The sequence below is a fragment of the Staurois parvus genome, unplaced genomic scaffold (genome assembly GCF_062004578.1).
Source record: "Staurois parvus isolate SC_StPar_1 unplaced genomic scaffold, SC_StPar_1.0 ptg000154l, whole genome shotgun sequence".
Taxonomy (NCBI): Eukaryota; Metazoa; Chordata; class Amphibia; order Anura; family Ranidae; genus Staurois; species Staurois parvus.
In genome coordinates, this window is record NW_028317950.1 from 1710295 (window position 1) to 1735338 (window position 25044).

General features: G+C 42.4%; 1 protein-coding gene across 1 annotated transcript in view; it reads left to right on the forward strand.

Moving 5' to 3' along the window:
• AR (androgen receptor) overlaps positions 1-25044 on the forward strand; it is a 316158-nt gene that overhangs the window by 219831 nt on the left and 71283 nt on the right. Inside the window, exon 3 of the mRNA XM_089674898.1 lies at positions 15914-16030. Coding sequence (XP_089531024.1) covers positions 15914-16030 — 117 coding nt within the window. The remainder of the gene's footprint in view (positions 1-15913; positions 16031-25044) is intronic.

A 25044-nucleotide genomic window follows, 5' to 3' on the forward strand; every position in this document is an offset into this window, starting at 1 on the left:
TGAGATCCACGAAAGGAACCCTAAGATTCCACAGAATTCTTGGAGAAACACTGGCCTAGCCGTGTTACCCAGCTGGAGCTCAAGGACACCTTTCTAATGATAAAAGGTGAATCTTTTCTAAAAAAAAATGATGCAATAGTCATATATTGTAGCATGTCAGAAACTTATTAATGCAAAGTCTTGTGTTTGGGACTAAATAACATAATTAGTACAAGTATTAATTGTGACTAGATTGGTTGGTTCTGGAATAAAGCCAGCAATATACAAATGTGTCCATTGTTTCCTAGCCTCAGATATTCTCACTCTGGCTCTGGTATTAGCGTAGTTGGATTATTAACATGGGCAGCACAGTGGCTAAATGGTTAGCACTTCCGCCTGGCAGTACTAGCGTTGACTCAAATCCCAACCACGGCACCACCTGCCTGGAGTTTGCATGATCTCCCTGTGCCTGTGTGGGTTTCCTCCCACACCCCAAAAGACATGCTGGTAGGTTAGTTGGATCCTGTCTAAATTGGCCCTAGTATGCGTGTGAATGTGAGTTAGGGACCTTAGATTGTACACCTCTTGATGGACTGATGGGAATGTATAATATATATAAGTAAAGAGCTGCATAAATTGATGGCGCTATATAAATACCTGAAATAAAGTGTTACTAAACCCCAGACCCTGCATTCACTACATCTGGTCTCCCACAGAACATGGAAATGCAATTATTTTAGTAAATATAAACTGATAAATACCTTTTCTCATCAGCAGTATATAGCAGTCTTGTGACTTCTATCAGTGCTCAGCGGAGCACTGGTTAAAGCTTGTAGGAGGAGTTTTCTTTCTGCTCTAGTAGGATGCAGAACCCCTGACCTTTGCCTGGACAGTGCCGATTAGCCCTGTGCCGATCACATGCACTCTCCCAAGAAAAAGAAAAACCTCTCTAGCAATACACACCAAACTGAGCATGTGCAAAGTGTCTCTACACGATATGTCTTATCAGAAGATAAGAGGGGAACAATGGAAGAAGGGGAGCATCAGAGAAGACAGGATCAAACAGTGTTTTTACACAATGCAGAGGATTAACCCCTTAGGTTTCATAGTGAGTATAACAAGCATGCTTTACTGCATATACAAGACTGATTTTACTGTTGTGGGTTGAGACTTTGTTAAATGACCTTTTTTGTAGACAGACCATCAATAATTATTGGTTTTAACCTTGCCCATTGAGTTTAACTAGTTCAGCCTTTGGATGTACTATGTACGTCCAAAAAGTGAACCCTTAAGCACAAGCTGATGCCTGTGGTAGCTGTTGAGCCAACTTCCAGCTTGAAAGTGATCCAGTGGTTGTAAAGGTACTTCTTTCAAAAAGGAACTCCAGATCGTGTTATAATTTTTCTCTCACCCTCTTACCTTGAACACTGGGTTGTTGACAAAAAACATACTCGCTTGCCCATCCAGTCCAGCGTTGTCTGACATAAGCCACCACTCCATCTCAGCACTTTGGGCCCAATGCCGCCATATTCTCATGTGATGTCATCAGAGTGATGGCTTTCTCTTCTGTGTTTTTTGAGCCAGCCCTGATGGTATAGTTCAGCGGGCATTTCCTGGCACATGCCCAGACTCCTAGGGTATGCAACGTTGTTATCCCCGGAGACATCATTCTCCCCCAGGCAAGAAAATAGGAAGTGTTGGACCAGATTCCACAGAAAGGCCAAGTACTTCATTCCCCCACCCAAGCTTTTTTTTTTACCATCTTACCAGTAGCATTGCATTCGCTTCAAAACATATACTCACCCTCACAGGAAATCCAGCTTTGCCCTGCTGGGAACTGCTGTTCAGACACCATATAGCAAGTCCCACACTGCCATCATGGTCCTCCTTAGCTAGCTGCTTCTTCTGGGTGCACACCAGCTCTGATGACTCACTGGTGTGCAACCCGGGTGGGTTGCTCTGTGACCTTCACCCTTGGGATGGGGGAGGTGAAAGCAGAATGTAACACCCAAAAGGCAATTAATTATATTTTAACACTTCCTCCTCAAGCAGAAATACTGGAAATTTTCTAATTTTTTTTCAAATTGTTTTTTTTTAAAAAAAGTTTTGGCCGTGCTTCCCATGCTACCATTCCGGCCTTGGCCAGAATGACAGGGTGTACATGGTTCTGCAGCCTCCTAGGAGAGGTTATATATGTATCCTAGAAGACTACAGGACCAAGTACACATAAATGTTGACCTAGGCTGGAATGGCAGCAGGGGGATAGGGAACAAGGGGGCCAATATAAAAAGAAAAAATAATAATACATTTCAAGCAATTCTTGTTGAAGGAGGAGTGGAACTAATTCCTTTTTAGGTATTACATCCTGCTTTCACCCGCCCAACCATCTCAACCAGCACAAGGGTGAAGGTCACAGAGCGGTCCAGGTGGGTCTAGCGCATCATCACTTTAACACTCCTTCCCCAACCAGAATTGCTGGAATTTTTTTTTTTTTTTATATTGGATCCCCACCCTTCCGGTAGCCATTCCAGTCTAGCCCAAAACAATGTGTACTTGGTCCTGCCTGTACACCTTGTCCTTCTGGCCTAGGCCGGAATGACAGCAGGGGGAGCATGGCCAAAAAAAAATGTAAAAAAAATACAAATAAATAAATATCAGGTATTTCTTCTTGAGTAGGGAGTGTAAAATATAATTACCTGCCTTTCGTTGTTACGTTCTGCTTTCATCCTGCCGATCCCAAAGGTAAAAGGTCCTCTTTAGGAAAGGCAAAAGTCCGCTTTAAATGCTCTTCTCTCATGATTTTGCTTGTAAATGGAGTTTTGATCATCCATTAGGCACATTTACCAAAGACTAGTTTGGTTTCCAAATTTCTTCCCATCAAACACAAACTCATTTTTATCTCTCTGCTGGTTATTCACATTGTCATTGAGTCCGGTAAAGTGACAGCTGGGTGAGAGCCTAGCTATTTGAAATGACATGTAACTTGGATAAAGAGATCTCAGCTTTAGAGATAAGGATTACTTTCAGATGTCGATGAGATTTTTCTTCATTCAAACACACAGTTGACAAGTCCACTTTTTGGTAGCGATGGCAACGGCAGTCAAAACCCAAAAGAAAAAAAAGTTGCCGAGGAAATTCTTTTATCAGCTCGCCTGTAGACGCGATTTGTGGCTCCTTTTTTATGCAATATTTAAAAAAGGTCACAAAGCATTTTGTTTTTTTTCCTCCCTTCTAGATAGATATTGGGTTTTGCCAATTCGGTAATCGGAGCAAAATTCTGGAGGAATTCTGCATTGCATAAATATTGACCTGGCCAGGTCTTCGTACAACTCTGGGGCCAGGCGCTGGGGGAGCTGTATCTCGAAGCTGGCAACCCGATTGAAATCAGATCCTCAGGAAAGGGCTTCGGAAGAAATTACGAGCTTCTCTTGCCGGTTTATTTGTGTGCGTCGGAGCCTGCTTGTGTCTGAAAAGTGAACCGTCACTGACTGCTAATCAGGGTAATTACCTGTTAGAATTTCACTTGAGTACTTTATTGGCCGGGAAGCGCATTACTGTTCATAAGTGACCAAAAAGCCACAATTCATAATCGTGCCGCCATCGGCACTGAGGTATTAACACCTCTCAATAAAGCCTTTTAAGGTTTGTAAACTCTGTGAGCTATGGAGAGAACACGGCGGTCTTCATTCAAGTTACAGCGGAGTGGAGTTGATTTAGTAGTAGGATTAAGCGATGTGGAGAGTTTTCAAAATCAGGAGATTTTGGAAAAAAATTTGCTATTTTGCCAAATTCCTCTGCAAGGCAAATTTAAAGCCAAACTCCAGGCACAGAATCACTCTACATTTAGCCAAAATCAAAAACATAAAAATCCGCACAAGGGGCATAACTTACACTTGGTATAATAGGTCCCCTGTGCTGTTCTTTTAGAAGAAATCTTCCTCTGTCCTACCCCTCCACCTCAAAAAATAGTTTGGTGCAGCATAGTGGTGCACCAAGAAAATGAAAATTCTGGACCGAAACTGAAAATTCAGGATGCATTTGGCCGAAAACCGAAACCAAAATCGAAGTTTATTTATTCCAGGTACTTAGATAGTGCCATCAATTTATACAGTGCTTTATATATATATATTGTACATTCACATCAGTCCCTAACCCTCGAGGAGCGTACAATCTAAGGTCCCCAACTCCCATTCATACATAACACATACTAGGGCCAATTTAGACAGGAGGCAATTAACCTACCAGCTTATCTTTGGGTTGTGGAAGCAAACCGGAGTACCAGAGAAAAACCACATAGGCACAGAAATGGACAGTTTTTTTTTTTTATAAATGTGTGTATATATATATATATATATATATCTATCTACACAGTTGTGTTCAAAATAATAGCAGTCAGACATCACTAACCTGATCAATCACTGTTTTTGGTAGAAATGATATTTCTACATGGCAAATAATTTACTAGCAGGTGTAGTAGAGTAATAGAAATCCAACAGACCCAACAGTCATGACATGCATGCTGCTGATTCTGTCATTGAATCACTAATTGAAAGGGGCATGTTCAAAATAATAGCAGTGTGGAGTTCTATTAGTGAGGTCATTCATTCTTTGAAAAACAGGTGGCAATTATTGCCCTTATTTAAGGAAGGAAGGCAGCAAATTTTGCACATGCTGGTTACAGTGCATTTCTCTCTGAAATTCTAAGGAAAATGGGTCATTCCAGACATTGTTCAGAAGAACAGCGTACCTTGATTAAAAAGTTGATTGGAGAGGGGAAAACATATAAAGAAGTGCAGAAAATGATAGGCTGCTCAGCTAAAATGATTACAAATTCTTTAAAATGGCAACCAAAACCTGAAAGACGAGGATGAAAGCAAAAAACTACCATTCGAATTTATAGAAGAATAGCCAAAATGGCGCGGACTCAGCCAACAATCAGCTCCAGGAAGATCAAAGAAGGTGTAAAGTTACCTGTGAGTACTGTTACAATTAGAAGACGCCTATGTGGAAGAAGCCCCCGCAAAGTCCCACTGTTGAAAAAAAGACATGTGCTGAAGAGGTTACAATTTGCCAAAGAGCACATTGACTGGCCTAAAGAGAAACGGCGCAACATTTTGTGGACCGATGAAAGTAAGATTGTTCTTTTTGGGTCTAGTGGCCGGAGACAGTTTGTCAGACGACCCCCAAACACTGAATTCAAGCCACAGTACACTGTGAAGACAGTGAAGCATGGTGGTGCAAGCATCATGATATGGGGATGTTTCTCATACTACGGTGTTGGGCCTATTTATCGCATACCAGGGATCATGGATCAATTTGAATACATCAGAATACTTGAAGAGGTCATTCTGCCTTATGCTGAAGATGCCCTTGAAATGGGTGTTCCAACAAGACAACGACCCCAAACACACCAGTAAACGTGCAACATCTTGGTTCCAGACCAACAAGATTGACGTTATGGAGTGGCCAGCCCAATCCCCGGATCTTAATCCAATAGAAAACTTGTGGGGTGACATCAAAAATGCAGTTTCGGAGGCAAAACCAAGAAATAGAGAACTGTGGAATGTAGTCCAATCATCCTGGGCTGGAATACCTGTTCACAGGTGCCAGAAGTTGGTTGACTCCATGCAACACAGATGTACAGCAGTTCTCAGAAACAGTGCTTATACAACTAAATATTCATTAAGTGATTCAAAGGAAAGCAAAATCTTCAAACATTTTTCAGTTTATATAGTGAATGTTTGAGTTTGTAAAGAAGAATACAAACACTGCTATTATTTTTTTGAACAGTCTAATATTTACTTATCTTCAATTTTTTTAGAGGAACAACACAAATTTGATATATTTTTCTTCATGTTTTGATTTGGAATAGAATGTGTAGTGTTCCCAATGCATTTGTGTGTATGGAAATAAAAGCTATTAGAAGGATTTTGAGCTTTATTCACTTTTTTCAACACACTGCTATTATTTTGAACACAACTGTATATATATTTATTTATTTTTTATTTAATTTATTATATTTGATTTTACATGAATATGAATTTATTTTCGATACCTTTTCACACTGAGCAGTTTTTGCAGTGCTTATGCAAAAAAATAGAAAAACATTTTTTAAAAGAAAAGCTCAAGAAAAATGCATCCCTTTAAATTCAATGTATGTCTTTACACTGGTCCACTGCACTTCCCTTTCGGAGTTAAAAATCCTGCTTGCCGTATTTTTGGTGCAAATTTGGCGAGTTAAAAAAAAAAAAACTTACCAAACTTGCACCTCTATTGAGGCCTGGCTCACACCTTTGTGTTTTTTAGTGCTCTTTGCAGAACACACTACAGTCTATTTAACATGGTTTCCTATGAGACACGTTCACATCTATGTTTTTTGAGCCGATGCGTTTTTGGAAAGGGTCAGGGACTTTTTGTAATTGCAAAACCTTGCATTTTTTTGGTTCAGTAGACTTTAATGGAAATGCTGCAGAAAATGCATGTAGTGCATTTTTAACGCTCGTTTCACACGTTTTTGCATTTTTAATCAGCAACAAGTTGTTTGAAAAAAAAAAAACATTCAAAAATGCATTTAAAAAAAAATCCAAAATGCACATGCAAAAAACGCAAAACAGACAAAAACGCAAACTGCATCGGTGTGAACCAGGCCTGAAATGCATTGAAAACGCCATGAAAAAAAACATCAAAAACACACACGTGTTGCGTTTTTGATAAGCTTTGAGTTTGTATCTTCCCAGCAACAAGTTTGCCAAAATCATTTTTTTTTAAGTGCAAAACACATCAAGAAATGCATCAAAAACATACATGCAAAAAACGCTAAAAATACTACAAAACAGGCAAAATGCAAGCTGCATTTGTGTGAACCAGGCCAGAAATGCATTGAAAACGCCATGAAAACACACACGTGTTGCGGTTTTGGTGGGGTTTTTTAGTCACTTGCCCTATGAAAAACGCACCCTAAACGTGGTAAAATCGCTGTAAAAATATGGGTAAAATTGAGCATTTTCGTCAGCCATTATTGTCTTCTTTTTTTCCTATCGGCAAAATACCAATGACACAATTTTCGACCCAATACATTTTGGCCGCCATTAGATCGGTGCATCCCTAGTGCAGCGGGAGCGAATACAACTAAAGGACTGTCGAGAGTTTGACTGCCAGATAGTCACATAGTTAGTGTGGCTAAAGAACGACAAAAGTCCATCCAGTTCAACCTTTAAAAAAAAAAAAAAAATCCATAATTCATAGAAGCCCTGCTATCTATGAATGATACAGAAAGGAGGGTGAGGAGCTATCAATCATCCACCCTTGGGGTGGGGTAGGACCAGGGGCGGACTGACAACTCATGGGGCCCCCGGGCAGTAGGAGATCATGGGGCCCCTGTGTCCTTGCCCACACTCAAAGCACACCCAGAAAAGCCTATAAAAAAGGTACCAGGGGCATTTCATGGGGCCCCCTACTGACCCTGGGCCCTCAGGCAGTGCCCGAATGCTCCATTGGTCAGTCTCCCCCTGTGGGAGACGTCAGCGTAGAAGAGATCTTGAAAGCCATGGGAGGCAATCAGCTGACCCAGGGAGGAGGTGTAGATGAAGAATAGGAGCGGTCCCAGAACAGGGACCCCCAACGGAGAGAAGAAGAGGAGAGGAGGAAGTAGAATTGTAAGTGACACTGAAGGTGCTATAAAAAGTGTTATTGAAAAGTCAGCAGCTACAGTATTAGTAGCTGCTGGTCTTTATTTTTTTTCTACCAGAACCGAAGTCCCTCCAATGAGGACATGATTGGCAGATAGCCAGAAATGCATCGAGTGCTCCGCTCCACGGGGGGGGGGGGGGGTATACATGTGTCTGGGGCTGAGACGGTTAAATAAAGTGAAGATTCGTGATACCGCCTGGAAGTATTCGGTGACTTCATACCTGAAGAATGTACGGCGACAATCGCAGCGTTCCTCTGTAGCTGCTGGGACTATGTAAGGGGGCCAAACCAGAACCCTGCCCAGGGACCGCCCGCAGGCACCTCACATATCTGTATCCTAATATAGACCGTATTCTTCATGTACAGCGGCGGACTGACAACGCATGGGGCCCCCGGGCAATAGGAAATCATGGGGCCCCTGTGTCCTTGCCCACACTCAAACCACACCCAAAAAAGCCTATTAAAGGTACCAGGAGCATATCATGGGGCCCTGTACTGACCTCAGGCCCTCGGGCAGTGCCCGGGTGCCCGAATGGTCAGTCCGCCCCTGGGTAAGACAGAGGAAGATTCCTCCTAAAAGAAGAATCAGCACTAGGGACACATTACACCAGATTATGTCCCTTTTACTGATTTTTATGTTTTTGATTTTAGATAAACTTTGCCTTTAAAATGATTTTTTTTCTTCCCCACTGTTTGGCTTTAATTTCACCTCCCCGATTTTTACCGCCAGAGGATCTTGGCAAAATGTAAGCTCCCTTGTGCTGATATTTAGGTTTTTGATTTTAGCTGAACATAGGCTTTATAAAATTCCTCAATAGCCACAAAGGATATACATACACTGTATGTGCACCTAATGCCTTTTCTCACCCAGATATTAATTTGGAACCACTGTTCTGTACATAGCCCTGTGGGGGGGGGGGGAGCAGAAGGCTCCACCCACTATAGTCTGCTTGTAGAAAACTACAGGAGGGGCGGAGACAAGACCAGTCATCCTGCACAAGGATACAGGGCAGCAGTGAGCATCTTCATTACAGGAAGGAAAAAAGTCTCACACCGGATCACTGCACAGATCTGGAAGAAATACACAAAGCACACCAAGATTCAAGGAAGAACACACAATGAATGGATTTACACAACATCTGCTTATCCCAGAGTTCGACTTTAAGATGGTTTTGGTAGGATTTTTGTTTAAATTCTTTTTTAATAAAAGCTAAAAATACTTTTTTTTCCCTCTACAGCTTCAGTTACATTGCTTCCCTATAATGAAGTATGTTCTTCGATGTGCAGGCTGCTGGATTCTGTAGAAATCTTCACTGCAGGGCTGCCCTGTCCTCTTCCTGCTGCTGATCATCCGGCGCTGTGGGGGATTAACAGCTGCAGGTCTCCAGGCTCAGCTGCACTAAAGATGATCAGTTGGGTGACCCCCCCCCCCTTCTGCCTCTCCTCCAATGAGAAAGGTGTTTCACTGGTTACACTGCTTGTAACACAATCTGTGAATGGAGGGAAAAAATCCTGTGACTGATCAGACTCTCCTCCATTCACAGATTGTGTTCCTGCACCTATTAAGTGAAAGAACGTTTCTCATTGGAGGATAGAGTGGGGCGGGGGAGCCCCAGTCGGAGCCCGGAGACCCAAAGCTGTTCACCCCTTAACCCCCAGAGCGCCAAACGTTCAGCAGCAGGAAGAGGACACCATCCACGGACCACACCTTTGAAATCCCTCAGGAAATAGACAGCACCCAGCTCTTCTTAATACAGAAAGCCAACAACTTTTATTGTACACAAACAACATGTTTTATACAGAGGGCGGGGAAAGACAACCAGGGACAGGAAACACATCATCAGCCCACCCTATCAGTGGGAAGGGCTACAGTATAGGCAGGAAACACCTCATCACCCCTCCCCATCCAACCAAGACACAGAACAATGGGATGCAGCCATGTGGCAAAGGACATTGACCAACCCCCACACCAATACACAAACAGTACATCCCATAATAGTTTGCTGGACATGAAGGCACAGCACCATGGGTGGGAGCACATGGCAAACAAACAATGGACAGCCATGTGGCCTAGACAAAGGACAACACACAAATGCACAATACTGGGACATTCACATGTACTCCCTGTACCCTTAAACAGGCACAGGGTGGGTTAAACATAATGATTTGGGGAGATGATACAGAGGTCCCCCCACCCCCAAAAGTCACGCACGTCACAACCAGTATACGGTCCTTCAGACTTTATGAAGGCCAGATTAGGGCCAGTGAGGATAGAAAATGTCCTGGCCCCAGTATTGATAAGAATAAACATGGCCTCAGGATTGATGGTCTGTAGTAGTAGTAGTGCCCCATCATTGGTATTAGTGGGAAGAATAGTACACCATCATTGCTTTCAATGGAAGAAGTGCTGCCCCTTTGTTGGTCTCAGTGGGAGGAATAGTGCCCCAAGGGCCGGATAAAAGGTAGCAAAGGGCCATATCCGGCCCTCGGGCCACAGTTTGGTGACCCCCTGGTGTATAGAGTGAAGATGGTCCTAATGTAAGAAAATAATACGGACAATAATAAATAATAATCAACACCCACTCCTCACTATTCAATAGGGGTAGGTCAGCAATGAAACAATATTATAAAAAAAGAGTTAAACTACTTGACCTCCGGAAGATTTACCCTCCTTCATTTTCATTCATTTTTTTGCACACTGCGTTATTTTAACTGGCAATTGCGCTGTCATGCAACACTGTACACAAAACAAAATGTATATCATTTTTTTCCCCACAAATACAGCTTTCTTTTGGTGGTATTGGATCACTGCCGCATTTTAAATTTTTTGAGCTATAAAACAAAAAAATACTGAAAATTAAAAAACAAAAAAAGGATTTTTTATTTTCTGCTATAAAACATATCCAATTAAAAAAAAAATCTAAATTTCTTCATAAATTTAGGCCAATATGTATTATGCTACATATTTTTGGTAAAAAAAATCCCATTAAGTGTATATTGATTGGTTTATGCGAACGTTATAGCGTCTACAAACTATAGGATATATACTGAAATTTTTTTCTTTATGCTAGTAATGGCGACGATCAGCAATTTATAGCTGGACTGATGTTGCAGTGGACAATCTGACACTGACACTTTGTGGGAAGCAGTGACACTGATAGTGACAGTGCTAATAATGTGCACTGTCGCTGTACTAATGACACTGGCTGGGAACGGGTTAAACATCTAGGACAATCAAGGTGTTAAATGTGTGCCAGTGTTTTTGTGTTTATTCTGAAGTGTTTTCACTAAGGGTTGTGCGGGTTTTTATCCCCTGCTTTGCAAGGAAACAACCCATGTTTACATAGACAGAATAGCTCTGCCTTTCTCCTCACTAATCAGTGGGTGCTGGCTTTCATCTGTTGACCTGTACCTGCTGATTGGCTTGTGCTATGTCTAATCACAGTACAGCTGGGTCGCCGGCAGCACACGTGCGCACCTTACCCAGAAGTGCGGGATCTCGTACCAGGTATGTGATCCGGTGCAGGAGAGCTACTCTGCCACCATATAACTAGGTAATGTGGGTGCCAAGTGGTTAAACATGTTGTTACTGATAAGGAAATATTATACCAATATACCAAGCATAAAAATCACAGACACAGGATTAGCAGCAATAATACCCAATACGATCAATCAATTCAACCTTGGCACTATGGAAGACCAATACCTAGGACACCCAAACAACCAATCATGAAATTCAAGCAATCATAAACTGGAAAGATATCTAGGCAGCAAGCACGTCCAATATTACCATGCCCAAGGGATTAACAATAGCTGATCTCTCAGGCCCCTTCTATGTCCCCCCAGAGGCCTTCTTGTCAGATGTGGTCTGTCCTCCAGTCAGCCTTGCCAGTGCACTGTCTTTTGCTATTCTTATACTAGTTCCTTCCATTTGCCATCATTGAGTGATTCACATAGCACAATCATATCTTTGTCAAGTAAGTGATTGTAGGGAACTCAAGTCCTCTTGGCTATGATGCCTATTCAATATTAAGATCTCTCCTCTACTAGACGATGACGTGATGTCTAGAGCATGTAAACAGTTGAATTTGTCTATCTGGCATCATACCTGAACATTTGGATTAACAATCAGCGTAACATTTGGCTTTAGCATTCTAATGAGGCACAATAGCAAAAGCTTTGTTCCTTTTGAGAGACTGGAGACAACCTTGACAATCTTGTAAATACAAACTTAGGCCCATATCACCTTATAAATCCATAAAAATATACAGTATTATTTCATATAGTTCCTACAAATATATAGGTTATTGAGCCATGCCATTTCTTACACTTGGTGTGTAAAGTAGGTATGGTCATTGGTGTGTAGAGTAGAAAAGGTCATTCGTGGGCAGAGTATACTGGAGAATGGTCATTGGTGTGTAGAGTAAAGAGGATCATTGGTGTGTAGAGTAAAGAGGATCATTGGTGGGCAGAGTATAGATGATCTTTGGCGTGCAGAACAGAGATGGTCATTGGCGTGCAGAACAGAAATGGTCATTGGCGTGCAGAACAGAGATGGTCATTGGCGTGCAGAACAGAGATGGTCATTGGCATGCAGAACAGAGATGGTCATTGGCCTGCAGAATAGAGATGATCATTGGCGTGTAGAGAAGATAGGTGGGCATTGGTGTGTAGTCAGGATAGTCATTGGTGCATAGAGTGGAGCTGGTCATAGGTGCGTAGAGCGGAGCTGGTCATTGGTGCATAGAGTGGAGATGGCAATTGGTGCGTAGGGTAGAGATGGCCTTTGGTGGGTAGGGTAGAGATGGCCAATGGTGCGTAGAGTAGAGATGGTCCTTGGAATGTAGCGTGGGCATAGTCCTTGGTGTTTAGAGTAGAGATGAACATTGATGTGTAATGTGTATTGATGCTTAGAATGGAGATGATCATTGTTGTGTAGAATGGAGGTGATCATTGGTATGTAGAATGGAGATGGTCATTGATGTGCACAGAGCATCAGAGTGTAGAATGGAGATGACCATTGGTGTGTAGAGTGGAGATGGTCATGAAGCATGTGAAAAATGGGGGACACAAGATTTTGCTCTGAATGGTTTATTTTTGCATGGTAAGTGGTAGAAAAGCAACAGGAGAGAAGCGAACGTATATAAAAAAAAGGTAAAGAAAGTCCAGGTAGGGGCACCAAGGGCAGGTGAGCAGAACATGCAATTATGGATTGCACCTAATTTTTTCAAGAACCAGTTAATTTTCTGCTTCACCTGCATGATTGTGGAAAGGGTTTTTTTGGTGGGTTTAACTGTGCAGTGGGCTTTAAATGTCTGAGGATTACAGTAGATCCTTTAAACTATCCTCGATTTGTTCTGGTGTCCGGAAATGACCCTCTTTAGCCTCATGTTTTTCTTTTTTATTTCCACTTAAATGGATATAAGTAAAGTAAAAATATTTTACCAACTGTACTCACACACACCAAAGCAAACACATATGTCCCGTTCACACCATGGCATTGTGGTATTGCGTGCATTACAATGTTCTATACTGCAATGTTCAGCAAATGACGCAATGACATTTATATCAACTGGCATCCCAATACACCTTGCAGCAGACGCGCATTGCCGTAGCTTGATGGTGCGAAAGGCTCTAAGGGATCATTCACACAGGTGGCAGGCTCTACTACCCTTCTGAAGATCGGCCTACAGTAGTTTGCTTTTTCAGAGGCGGTTTGGAGCCGGTTTACAGGCATTCAGGCGGCAGCACTGCCACTTCCTGCTTTTTTAGCTAAATGCCGAGATTCAAGGGTCATCTAAGGTACCTCGCAACCTCCCCATATTCTGCTGCATGAAGAATGTACTGTTCATGATGACTGTATTTTGGTCTACATAAAATATGTCATGTATAAATTATCAGTGTCAACATTGTACCTGTCAAAAGTAGAATGACTAAATAAAGAAAAAAAAAAAATTTCCACACCACCAAGCAAAGCATTGCAGCCTCGACAATGACACGCAGCTTTTGGAGGGGGGCAGTAAGATTACAGATCAACTGCCTGTTTTTTCCATCCCCTGGCCACTTGTGTGAACTTATTTGCATGGCATTATCAATTTTACCCTGTTAACTAAAAGGTCCATTCACACTATTGTGCTGTAGTATCATGCAATAAACTGAGCTGCAATGCATGTTACCCATGCTACAATGTGTGTTGTGCTATGATACCAGTAGAATGGCACTAAGACACCAAATGCATGAAAATTGTGTTAACACAACACAAAGTGTACCGTGAATGTGTCCTTAAAGCGTATTTCACATGAGTTTTCCATTACCTGTGACATCAACAGGCTTGTAACATTCTTGGAGGGACAGCTGCTGGGAGCTCAGATCCTATTGGCGCAGGCATGCCCCCAGAACTACATCTCTCAAGAGCCCTTTGCCTACACGCAGTGTGTGCAAGTTTAGCAGTCAATAGTAAGCACTGCAGATGTCAGTAGTAAGCACTGCATAGTTCAAGGTCAGTAGTAGATAAAGCAGAGTGCAGAGGTCAGTATAAGGTGGCCCTCTCTCCCACAGTTCAGCCAACCAGCCTTCCCTTGCACAGCTTACCATCATTCACCCTCCCTTGGGCACTGTCCGCAGCACCGACTCCCTTCCTCCATTCCTAAAGCTCAGCTGCCAGTCACAGTCTTGCTATCCCAGGAAATGGGAACAAATGGTAACCGTAGTGCTCCAGTGTTTTTTTGGCCTCCTCCCCCACTGTAATATCATAATTATGTTATACATAAATGCAGGATGAATCTCAACACTGTTGCAAATGTGAGCAACATGCAGCTCAGGGGACAGAGAAACTAAACAGTGTTTCCCCACACTTGTTCTTGTGCAGTGTATGAGATCACACTGGGCCCCCCTACCCTTGTTTTTCGTCACTGCTATCAAAAACAAACCTTGATTTTTGCCCTATTAATGATGATAAAATTGAATGTTCCTAAAATGAAACATTACAAAATGAAATTAAACTAATGCTTAGTCATCTTTAGTGGGCAAACGTTTGTGGACCCCTGACCACAACACCTATATGAGCTCACTGGGCATCATCTTTCAAAACCATGGGTATGATTATGCATTCCCATCCCAATCCCCTTTTGCAGAATTGACAACCTACAATTTTTAAGGCTTTCCACAAGATTGTTCAATGTCTGTGAGAATTTGTGTCCTTTCGGGAGCGCAGGTATTGATGTAGGATAAGAAGATCTGGCTGTACACTGGCATTCCAGTTCATCGAAAGGGTGTTCAAGGGTTGGGTCAGGGCTCTCAAGGTTCCTCCACACCAAACTGGCTATATTTTTTCAGAGAGTTCTTGTTTACAAAAGTAGTGAGACCAGGTTCTGTGCAGGCCACTTGAGTTCCTTCACACCAAACTGGAATTTGTGCCAGTATGTGAGGTTAGGCTTTGATTTTGGATGAGAAGACTTGGCTCACAATTGGAGATCCAATTCATCCCAAAGGTGTTCAGCAGGGTTGAGTTCAGGCATTGATGCTGGATGAGAAGACCTGATCCCAAAGGTGTTCAGTAGGGTTGAATTCAGGTATTGATGCTGGATGAGAGGACCTGATCCCAAAGGTGTTCAGTAGGGTTAGGTTCAGGTATTGACGCTGGATGAGAAGACCCAATCTCAAAAGGTGTTCAATAAAGTTGAGTTCAGATACCAATGTTGGATGAGAAGATGTTGCTCACACTCTGTGTTCCAGTTTCTCTCAAAGGTGTTCAGGGCTGAGGTCAGAGTTCTGATGGCCACTCGAGTTCCTCCAAATAAAATAGCCATACTATGTCTTTATGGAGCTGGCTTTGTACACAAAGGCAAAGTCATGCTGGAACAAAAAACGACCATCAAAAGGTTACCACAAGGTTGGAAGAGCACAGCTGTCTAAAATGTCATTGTATGCTGTATAATTAACAGGACCCTTCACTGCATCTGAACTCCATTTTTTGGAGGGGCAGGGGGTTCACATACATTGAGCCATATAGGTAGATTTGATAGTCAGGTGTCCACACACTATTGGCCATATAGTGTATTATCTGGTTTATTGGTCTTATCCCTAATTCTTGATTGTACAACCCATTTTTATAGCACTCTGGGAGATGACACTATATAATTATAAAGTATAATATAAGTTATAGTCTGTGTGTCTGTAATGGTTAACATACAGTACATGTTGCTATTTGTCTCCCGCTCTCAACAGTCTCAATATTCTCTTCCAGGAAAACAGAAATACCTTTGTGCCAGCCGTAATGACTGCACGATCGACAAATTCCGGAGGAAAAACTGTCCGTCATGTCGTTTGCGGAAATGTTATGAAGCTGGCATGACATTAGGAGGTAGGTGTGCTAATACACATTATATATTCATTCTCTCAAATTACATGCAGACCAGTGTATAAACATGGATCATACCAAATACATTTGTCCTAAAAGTATCATTTTTTTGGATTCAGAGTAAAATGCTGCACTACCTTTATGAATTATATGTACCCTGTGCAGGGAGAGCATTAATGTGTTTTGTTTTATTTTGTTTTTATGGCTGGGTGTGCAAATAGGGATGGGCCAGAAGCAGAACATGTGGAGTTCAGATTTAATTGTATTCAGATTCTTATGTCAAAGAACCAATGCGATTCAGGGATTCCAAAAGTCCCCATTCAGAGCTACAAAAAACTAAAGAATATTGACAGCATTGACTAGTATGTACGTGATATAGAAAAGGGAGTGTAAATAAGTGGGGTTATGCAATACAAAATTAGAAAATGTTTTTTATATATATATATATATATATATTATACAGGCGAATGCTAGTGATGACTATAAAGCAGCTAGCACACAAGGTATAGGCAAAGATCCCCACAAGTATATGTATAAAAAAAAAAAGTGCAGCGCTAAAATCACAATGAAAAAGTAAATGTATCAAGTGGAACGGTAAAGTGCAACACATAAATATATATAAAACTTGCGAATATAATACATAGGAAATCAGCAAACAGTAAGGAAATGATGTCTGTGACCAAAGGTGATAACTGCACTACAAGTGCAAATAAAATAATCAAATAGTAATATTACTGATATTCACGATTAGTGCCACCCACCAGTTCTACCTACCTGTGCCTTGCAGTGCCACCCACCTGTGCCTTGCAGTGCCACCCACCTGTGCTCAGCAGTGCCATCCACCTGTGCTCAGCAGTGCCACCCACCTGTGCCCAGCAGTGCCACCCACCTGTGCTCAGCAGTGCCACCCACCTGTGCTCAGCAGTGCCACCCACCTGTGCCCAGCAGTGCAGCCAGTCAGTGCCACCTCATAAGTGCTGCCTATCAGTGCTGCCTCATCAACGCACATCAGTGAAGGAGAAAAATTACCTGTTTGCAAAATTTTATAATAGAAACTTTTTTTTTCCACATTTTTTTGCTCTTTTTTTGTTTATAGCGCAAAAAGTAAAACACCCAGCGATGTGTAAATACCACCAAAAGAAAGCTCTATTTGTGTGAAAAAAATGATAAAAAATTCATATAGGTACAATGTTGCATGACCGCACAATTGTCATTCAAAGTGCGACAGCGCTGAAAGCTGAAAATTGGCCTGAGCAGGAAGGGGGTATATGTGCCCGGTAGGCAAGGGGTTAAACAAGTTAATAATAAGCCTTGTTAATGCATTGGTTTTAATATATTAAAGAGTTTTGCAGTATTACACTATTAGTGTCCCTATTGTCTCTTTGCATTTCATCTACCCCTGTGGGTGGTCGTTTGGAGATTGTCAAGCAGGAATTTGCTCTCCCTGATTGGGATTCATTTGTAGGATACTTCTTACCCCAAAAGCTTGTTTGACTCTTAAGCCTTATCAGCTAGGAGTCCATTCTATTTGGTGAGTGCGGGCCATATTGGAAGTCACGGATGGTGTGGGCACTTTGAATTTCCTTTGGCACCATTTTTTTTTTAATTGAGCACTTTTTCTTCATCATTGATTTGGGACAGTGGACTTTTTTCATATATTTTAATATTTGTTCCACCAATTAATTTTTCACTGACAATTTATCATTGATATTGTGTATTATTTCTATTACTTTTTTGCACTGTGGTTATGTTCAAATTTATGTATGGATGTTTTTCATATATGAACAGCAGTATTAATTATTTTGGTTGGGTTCAGGCGGGTTTAATGTTTTATTATTAATGCTGGTAGGTTAATTGGCTACTGTCTAAAATGGCCCTGGTATGTGTATGTGTGAATTTAAGTTAGGGACCTTAGATTGTACACCCTTTGAGGGTTAGGGACTGATGGGAATGTACAATATATATATATATATATATATATATATATATATATACAGTGGGGATCGAAAGTTTGGGCACCCCAGCTAAACATTTGTATTAATGTGCATAAAGAAGCCAAGGAAAGATGGAAAAAATCTCCAAAAGGCATCAAATTACAGATTAGACATTCTTATAATATGTCAACAAAAGTTAGATTTTATTTCCATCATTTACACTTTCAAAATAACAGAAAACAAAAAAATGGCGTCTGCAAAAGTTTGGGCACCCTGCAGAGTTAATATCTTGTACTGCCCCCTTTGGCAAGTATCACAGCTTGTAAACGCTTTTTGTAGCCAGCCAAGAGTCTTTCAATTCTTGTTTGAGGTATCTTTGCCCATTCTTCCTTACAAAAGTCTTCCAGTTCTTTGAGATTTCTGGGCTGTCTGTCACGCACTGCTCTTTTAAGCTCTATCCATAGATTTTCAATTATGTTGAGGTCAGGAGATTATGAAGGCCATGGCAAAACCTTCAGTTTACGCCTCTTGATGTAATCCCCCGTGGATTTTGAGGTGTGTTTAGGATCATTATCCATTTGTAGAAGCCATCCTCTCTTTAACTTCAGCTTTTTCTCAGATGGCATCAAGTTACCATCCAAAATTTGCTGAAATTTTATTGAATCCATTTTTCCTTCTACTCGTGAGATGTTCCCTGTGCCACTGGCTGCAACACAACCCCATAGCATGATTGATCCAATCCCATGCTTAACAGTTGGACAGAGGTTCTTTTCATTAAATTCTGTGCCCCTTCTTCTCCAAACGTACCTTTGCTCATTCCGGCCAAAAAGTTCAATTTTAACCTCATCGGTCCACAGAACTTGTTTCCAAAATGCATCAGGCTTGTCTATATGTTCATTTGCAAAGTTCAAACAATGATTTTTGTGGTGAGGACGTAGAAGAGGTTTTCTTCTGATGACTCTTCCATGAAGACCATATTTGTACAAGTATCTCTTTATAGTGGAATAGTGTACCACAACTCCAGTGTCTGCCAGATCTTTCTGGAGGGATCGTGCAGTCAAACGTGGGTTTTGAATTGTTTTTCTCACAATCCTGCGAGCTGTTCTGTCTGATATTTTTCTTGGTCTTCCAGATCTTGCTTTAACTTCCACTGTTCCTGATGACTGCCATTTCTTAATTACATTCCGAACAGAGGATATTGACATCTGAAAATGCTTTGCTATCTTCTTATAGCCTTCTTCAGCTTTGTGAGCGTCAACTATTTTCAGTTTCAGTTTTCTAGACAATTGCTTAGAAGAACCCATGGTGCTGATTGTTGGGGCAAGGTCAGAGTCTGGGCATTTAAAACCTTTGAGATTGACATAACCTGGTCTTCCCAGACGATGATTGAGAACAATCCATGACACTGGCAGGTCTCAGCTTTGCAAAGGGGGCAGTGCATGCTATAAATTCTGCAGGGTGCCCAAACTTTTGCAGACGCCATTTTTTTGTTTTCTGTTATTTTGAAAGTGTAAATGATGGAAATAAAATCTAACTTTTGTTGACATATTATAAGAATGTCTAATCTGTAATTTGATGCCTTTTGGAGATTTTTCCATCTTTCCTTGGCTTCTTTATGCACATTAATACAAATTTTTAGCTGGGGTGCCCAAACTTTCGATCCCCACTGTATGTATATATATATATATATATATATATATATATATATATATTTACCACAGACAAGGGTGCTTACAACGATCAACTTTTATGCAAACCCTTTATTCCAGAAGTAGAAAAAAATGGTTATAAAGTGAGCTGGAATTTGGCTTAAATTTGTTACTTTATTTAAATCTGCTAGTCCATCTAACACTCCCCTCCCCCCAGACTGCTGTCCAAAAGATACCTCTATCAGGGCTGCTGTTAAAAACCACAGGGCCCCATACAACCAACCTGACCTGGCCCCCTCCCCTGAAAAAAAAAAAAGTTTCTGTGATCAATCAGCACAGCGAGTGATCAGTACCGATCACTCATTGTGCTCATTGAGGAAAGGAAGGGGCTGGTAAATGTGACATTCTTGCCGGACTCTTCCCCCCACTCTCCATCCTGAAGGATCCTATTGTGTGCTTGCAGCTGCCGGTGGGAAGGAGAGGAGGGAAGTCAGCAGCACTGCGGGGGTGGGGGCACACAGGGGACCTGGGCAGCATGGGGAAACGTATGGTGTACAGGGAGGGTGGTGGGTGCTGCAGGAGGGGTGGGGGGGGGGAATTACTGGAACTTATCCCCTGTATGGCTGTCCCTGCAGCAGCTGAAAGCCAGCAGAAGAGAGAGGATTAGAAGCCAGCTCTCAGCTGCTGCAGGGACAGTGATACAGGGGATCGGTTCCAGTAATTACCCCCCACCCCACACTGTAACGATCACCCTCCCTGCCCATATCCGATTCACCCAGTGCAGGGCCCTACACTGGTGGTACCCCTTTATCCACGGCCCTGCCCCTGTTGCTCCTTCATCCAACGTGGGGGCACTCTAATACAGGAGGCGTGTGGAAAAAACCTAAAAAGAAAAAAGAAAAAAAAAAGAAAACAAATGCAGCCGCCACATCCTGCAATATTACGTTTTTGGTTTTGGATTTAAATATTGCTTTAAAAATTGATTCTTCAAAAACAAAGTCTAACTACAAGCTACAGTCTTCCGTCATATTAAAACATGTTTTCCATTTAATAAGTGCGGAAAGATACTTCTGTACAGAATTACACAGAGATGTTTTTTCTCTCCGGTCTATGGACACACTCTGGAGTCAGTAACAAACAGGCCACATTTCATTGCCCTGACAGCGCAGTTCCTGAGGTCAGCCTGACCTCTCTTTCTCTTGGCTCGCCTATCCTTCGCTTTCATTTTATAGCAGGATGATGTTTGTTTGAAGTTAACCAGTTAGAAGACTGGAGGCAGCCGAGTGGAGACTTTAAAAAGTGATTGATTGGAACAGAAAAAAGGATGCAGCTTACCTGATAGGGAGGTTATATTCATGCATGTGCCAAGTGGAGCTGATCAATCACTCCTGAGCAAACACCCATCCTAAGGCAGCGCCAACAAACCAGAATGTTCATGTTGTACCCAGGGTAGAAGGGGATTTTTAATTTTTTAAATGTAGATTTTAAAGAAAACCTATACCCAGGTTAGTTATTAACCACTTTACCCCCAGGCCTGATCTGACATCTCTCAAATATGGAAAAATCACTTTTTTTTTCCTAGCTATAGAATTATTTAGAACCCCAAACATGATATTTTCTTGCAGGGGCCGTAGAGAATAAAATGGTGGGTGTTGCAATTTTGTTTTTAATGTCACATGGTATTTGCGCAGCGTTTTTTCAAACACATCTTGGAAAAAATATACTTTGATGAATTTTAGTGAACGACAAAAACAGAATAAAACCACTCACTTCCAGTCCAGTTCTAACACCCCTCTCCTGCATGTAAAGATTATAATTTTTTTTTTTTTGCTAGGAAAAACCCCCAAACATTATATATACCGTATTTTCCGGCGTATAAGACGACTTTTTACCCCTTGAAAATCTTCTCAAAAGTCGGGGGTCGTCTTATACGCCGGTAACGGCATGCTGACACTTTTTAGGGGGGTGGCGCGGTGTATACAGAGGTGGGCAGGGGATGCTGTCTCTTACCTGGCTCTGGTCCCACGACGATCCGGTCCAGGAGGCGCGGCTGCTCCTTCCTTCGGTTTGTCCACTGGATGTTCGCGTGGCTGCTCGGCTCCACATCCTCACCGGTGATTGGCCGCCAGAACTGTAGCTCGGGAAAGGCACACAGGCGGCCAATCACTGGCGGGGAGGCGGAGCTGAGCGGCCCCGCGAAAATCGAGTGGAGATGCAGGTAAGTGTGCCGTGCTTAGGTGCTGCTGCAACCACATATGCTGGCTGCAGCAGCACCGTACTGGAACAGGGGTCAGCAAGTGTCAGTGGGAGGAATAGTGCCCCATCGTTGGTGTCACTGATACCAATGATGGGGCATTATTCCTCCCACTGACACCAACGATGGGGCACTTTTCCTCCCCCCCACTGACACCAACGATGGGGCACTATTCCTCCCCCCCCCACTGACACCAACGATTGGGCACTATTCCTCCCCCCCCATTGACACCAATGATGGGGCACTATTCCACCCCCCACTGACACCAATGATGGGGCACTATTCCTCCCCCCACTGACACCAATGATGGGATACTATTCCTCCCCCCCCCTGACACCAACGATGGGGCACTATTCCTCCCCCCCCCACTGACACCAATGATGGGATACTATTCCTCCCACTGCGGCCAAAGATGGGGCACTATTCCACTGACACCAATGATGGGGTGCTATTCCCCCCAATGATACTAATGATGGGGCACTATTCCTGCCACTGATACCAATGATGGGGCACTATTCCTCCCACTGACACCAATGATGGGACACTATTCCTCCCACTGATAGCAATGATGGGGCACTATTCCTCCCACTGATACCAATGATGGGACACTATTCCTTCCACTGACACCAATGATGGGGCACTATTCCTGCCACTGATACTAATGATGGGGTGCTATTCCTCCCACTGACACCAATGATGGGGCACTATTCCTGCCACTGATACTAATGATGGGGCACTATTCCTGCCACTGATACCAATGATGGGGCACTATTCCTCCCACTGACACCAATGATGGGGCACTATTCCTCCCACTGACACTAATGATGGGGCACTATTCCTCCCACTGATACCAATGATGGGGCACTATTCCTCACACTAATACCAATGATGGGGCACTATTCCTCCCACTGACACCAATGATGGGGCACGATTCTTCCCACTGGTGTGCACTGGAAGGGGGGTAGTCTTATACGGTGAGTATAGCCCAAACACTACATTTTAAACAGGAAAAGTAGGGGGGTCGTCTTATACACCGGAAAATACGGTATATATATATATATATATATATATATATATATATATACACAGTGGGGCAAAAAATTATTTAGTCAGCCACCAATTGTGCAAGTTCTCCCACTTAAAAAGATGAGAGAGGCCTGTAATTGGCATCATAGGTAGACCTCAACTATGAGAGACAAAATGAGAAACAAAATCCAGACAATCACATTGGCTGATTTGGAAAGAATTTATTTGCAAATTATGGTGGAAAATAAGTATTTGGTCAATATCAAAAGTTCATCTCAATACTTTGTTATATATCCTTTGTTGGCAATGACAGAGGTCAAACATTTCCTGTAAGTCTTCACAAGGTTGGCACACACTGTTGCTGGTATGTTGGCCCATTCCTCCATGCAGATCTCCTCTAGAGCAGTGATGTTTTGGGGCTGTCGCTGGGCAACACGGACTTTCAACTCCCTCCAAAGGTTTTCTATGGGGTTGAGATCTGGAGACTGGCTAGGCCACTCCAGGAACTTGAAATGCTTCTTACGAAGCCACTCCTTCGTTGCCCGGGCGGTATGTTTGGGATCATTGTCATGTTGGAAGACCCAGCCACGTTTCATCTTCAATGCCCTTGCTGATGGAAGGAGGTTTGCACTCAAAATCTCACAATTCATGGCCCCATTCATTCTGTCCTGTACATGGATCAGTCCTCCTGGTTCCTTTGCGGAGAAACAGCCCCAAAGCATGATGTTGCCACCCCCATGCTTCACAGTAGGTATGGTGTTCTTTGGATGCAACTAAGCATTCTCTCTCCTCCAAACACGACGAGTTGTGTTTCTACCAAACAGTTCTATTTTGGTTTCATCTGACCATATGACATTCTCCCAATCCTCTTCTGGATCATCCAAATGCTCTCTAGCAAACTTCAGGCGGGCCTGGACATGTACTGGCTTAAGCAGGGGGACACGTCTGGCACTGCAGGATCTGAGTCCCTGGCGGCGTAGTGTGTTACTGATGGTAGCCTTTGTTACGTTGGTCCCAGCTCTCTGCAGGTCATTCACTAGGTCCCCCCGTGTGGTCCTGGGATTTTTGCCTACCGTTCTTGTGATCATTTTGACCCTACGGGGTGAGATCTTGCGTGGAGCCGCAGATCGAGGGAGATTATCAGTGGTCTTGTATGTCTTCCATTTTCTAATTATTGCTCCCACAGTTGATTTGTTCACACCAAGCTGCTTGCCTATTGCAGATTCAGTCTTCCCAGCCTGGTGCAGGTCTACAATTTTGTTTCTGGTGTTCTTCGACAGCTCTTTGGTCTTCACCATAGTGGAGTTTGGAGTGTGACTGTTTGAGGCTGTGGACAGGTGTCTTTTATACTGATAACAAGTTCAAACAGGTGCCATTGATACAGGTAATGAGTGCAGGACAGAGGAGCCTCTTAAAGAAGAAGGTACAGGTCTGTGAGAGCCAGAAATCTTGCTTGTTTGTAGGTGACCAAATACTTATTTTCCACCATAATTTGCAAATAAATTCTTTCCAAATCAGCCAATGTGGTTGTCTGGATTTTGTTTCTCATTTTGTCTCTCATAGTTGAGGTCTACCTATGATGCCAATTACACTGTTCAACAGGTAAAAAGTTTTGGGCATAAAATTAGCTAATCTTACATAATTTTGGGGTGCTGAAAACGAAAATGACCCTAAAAAATGTTGATTGGCTCTAGTTTCCATGATATATTCACTCATCTAATGACGTAAGCCATTCAAAATTATGATGCAACTTCAGCTGCATATTGCGCAATTGATACTGGTGACCAATAGAATATTGCATGTATACTGAGATGATGCAATATTAGCCTTTAATTGCATCACTTCACTGCATAAAAGCTGCAGTATCTGTAGCTGACTGTAGTTCGACAGCGTCTTTACATTTCGTTTCATGCTTATATAGGCTACTCAGTAATGCCTCGAACTTGTGTGAATAAAGCAGATAATTTCTACTATATCTGCGGTGAAATAACTTTTATCTCACAAAAAAGGAGGATAACAGGAATGATTAAGAAAGCCTACAACTTGTATTTTGGCTGCAAGATAGGAGACCAGGACAAGAGCTGGGCACCACATATATGCTGCAATTCTTGTGGGACGGCACTGGAGCAATGGTTGAATGGAAAAAAGGCATCT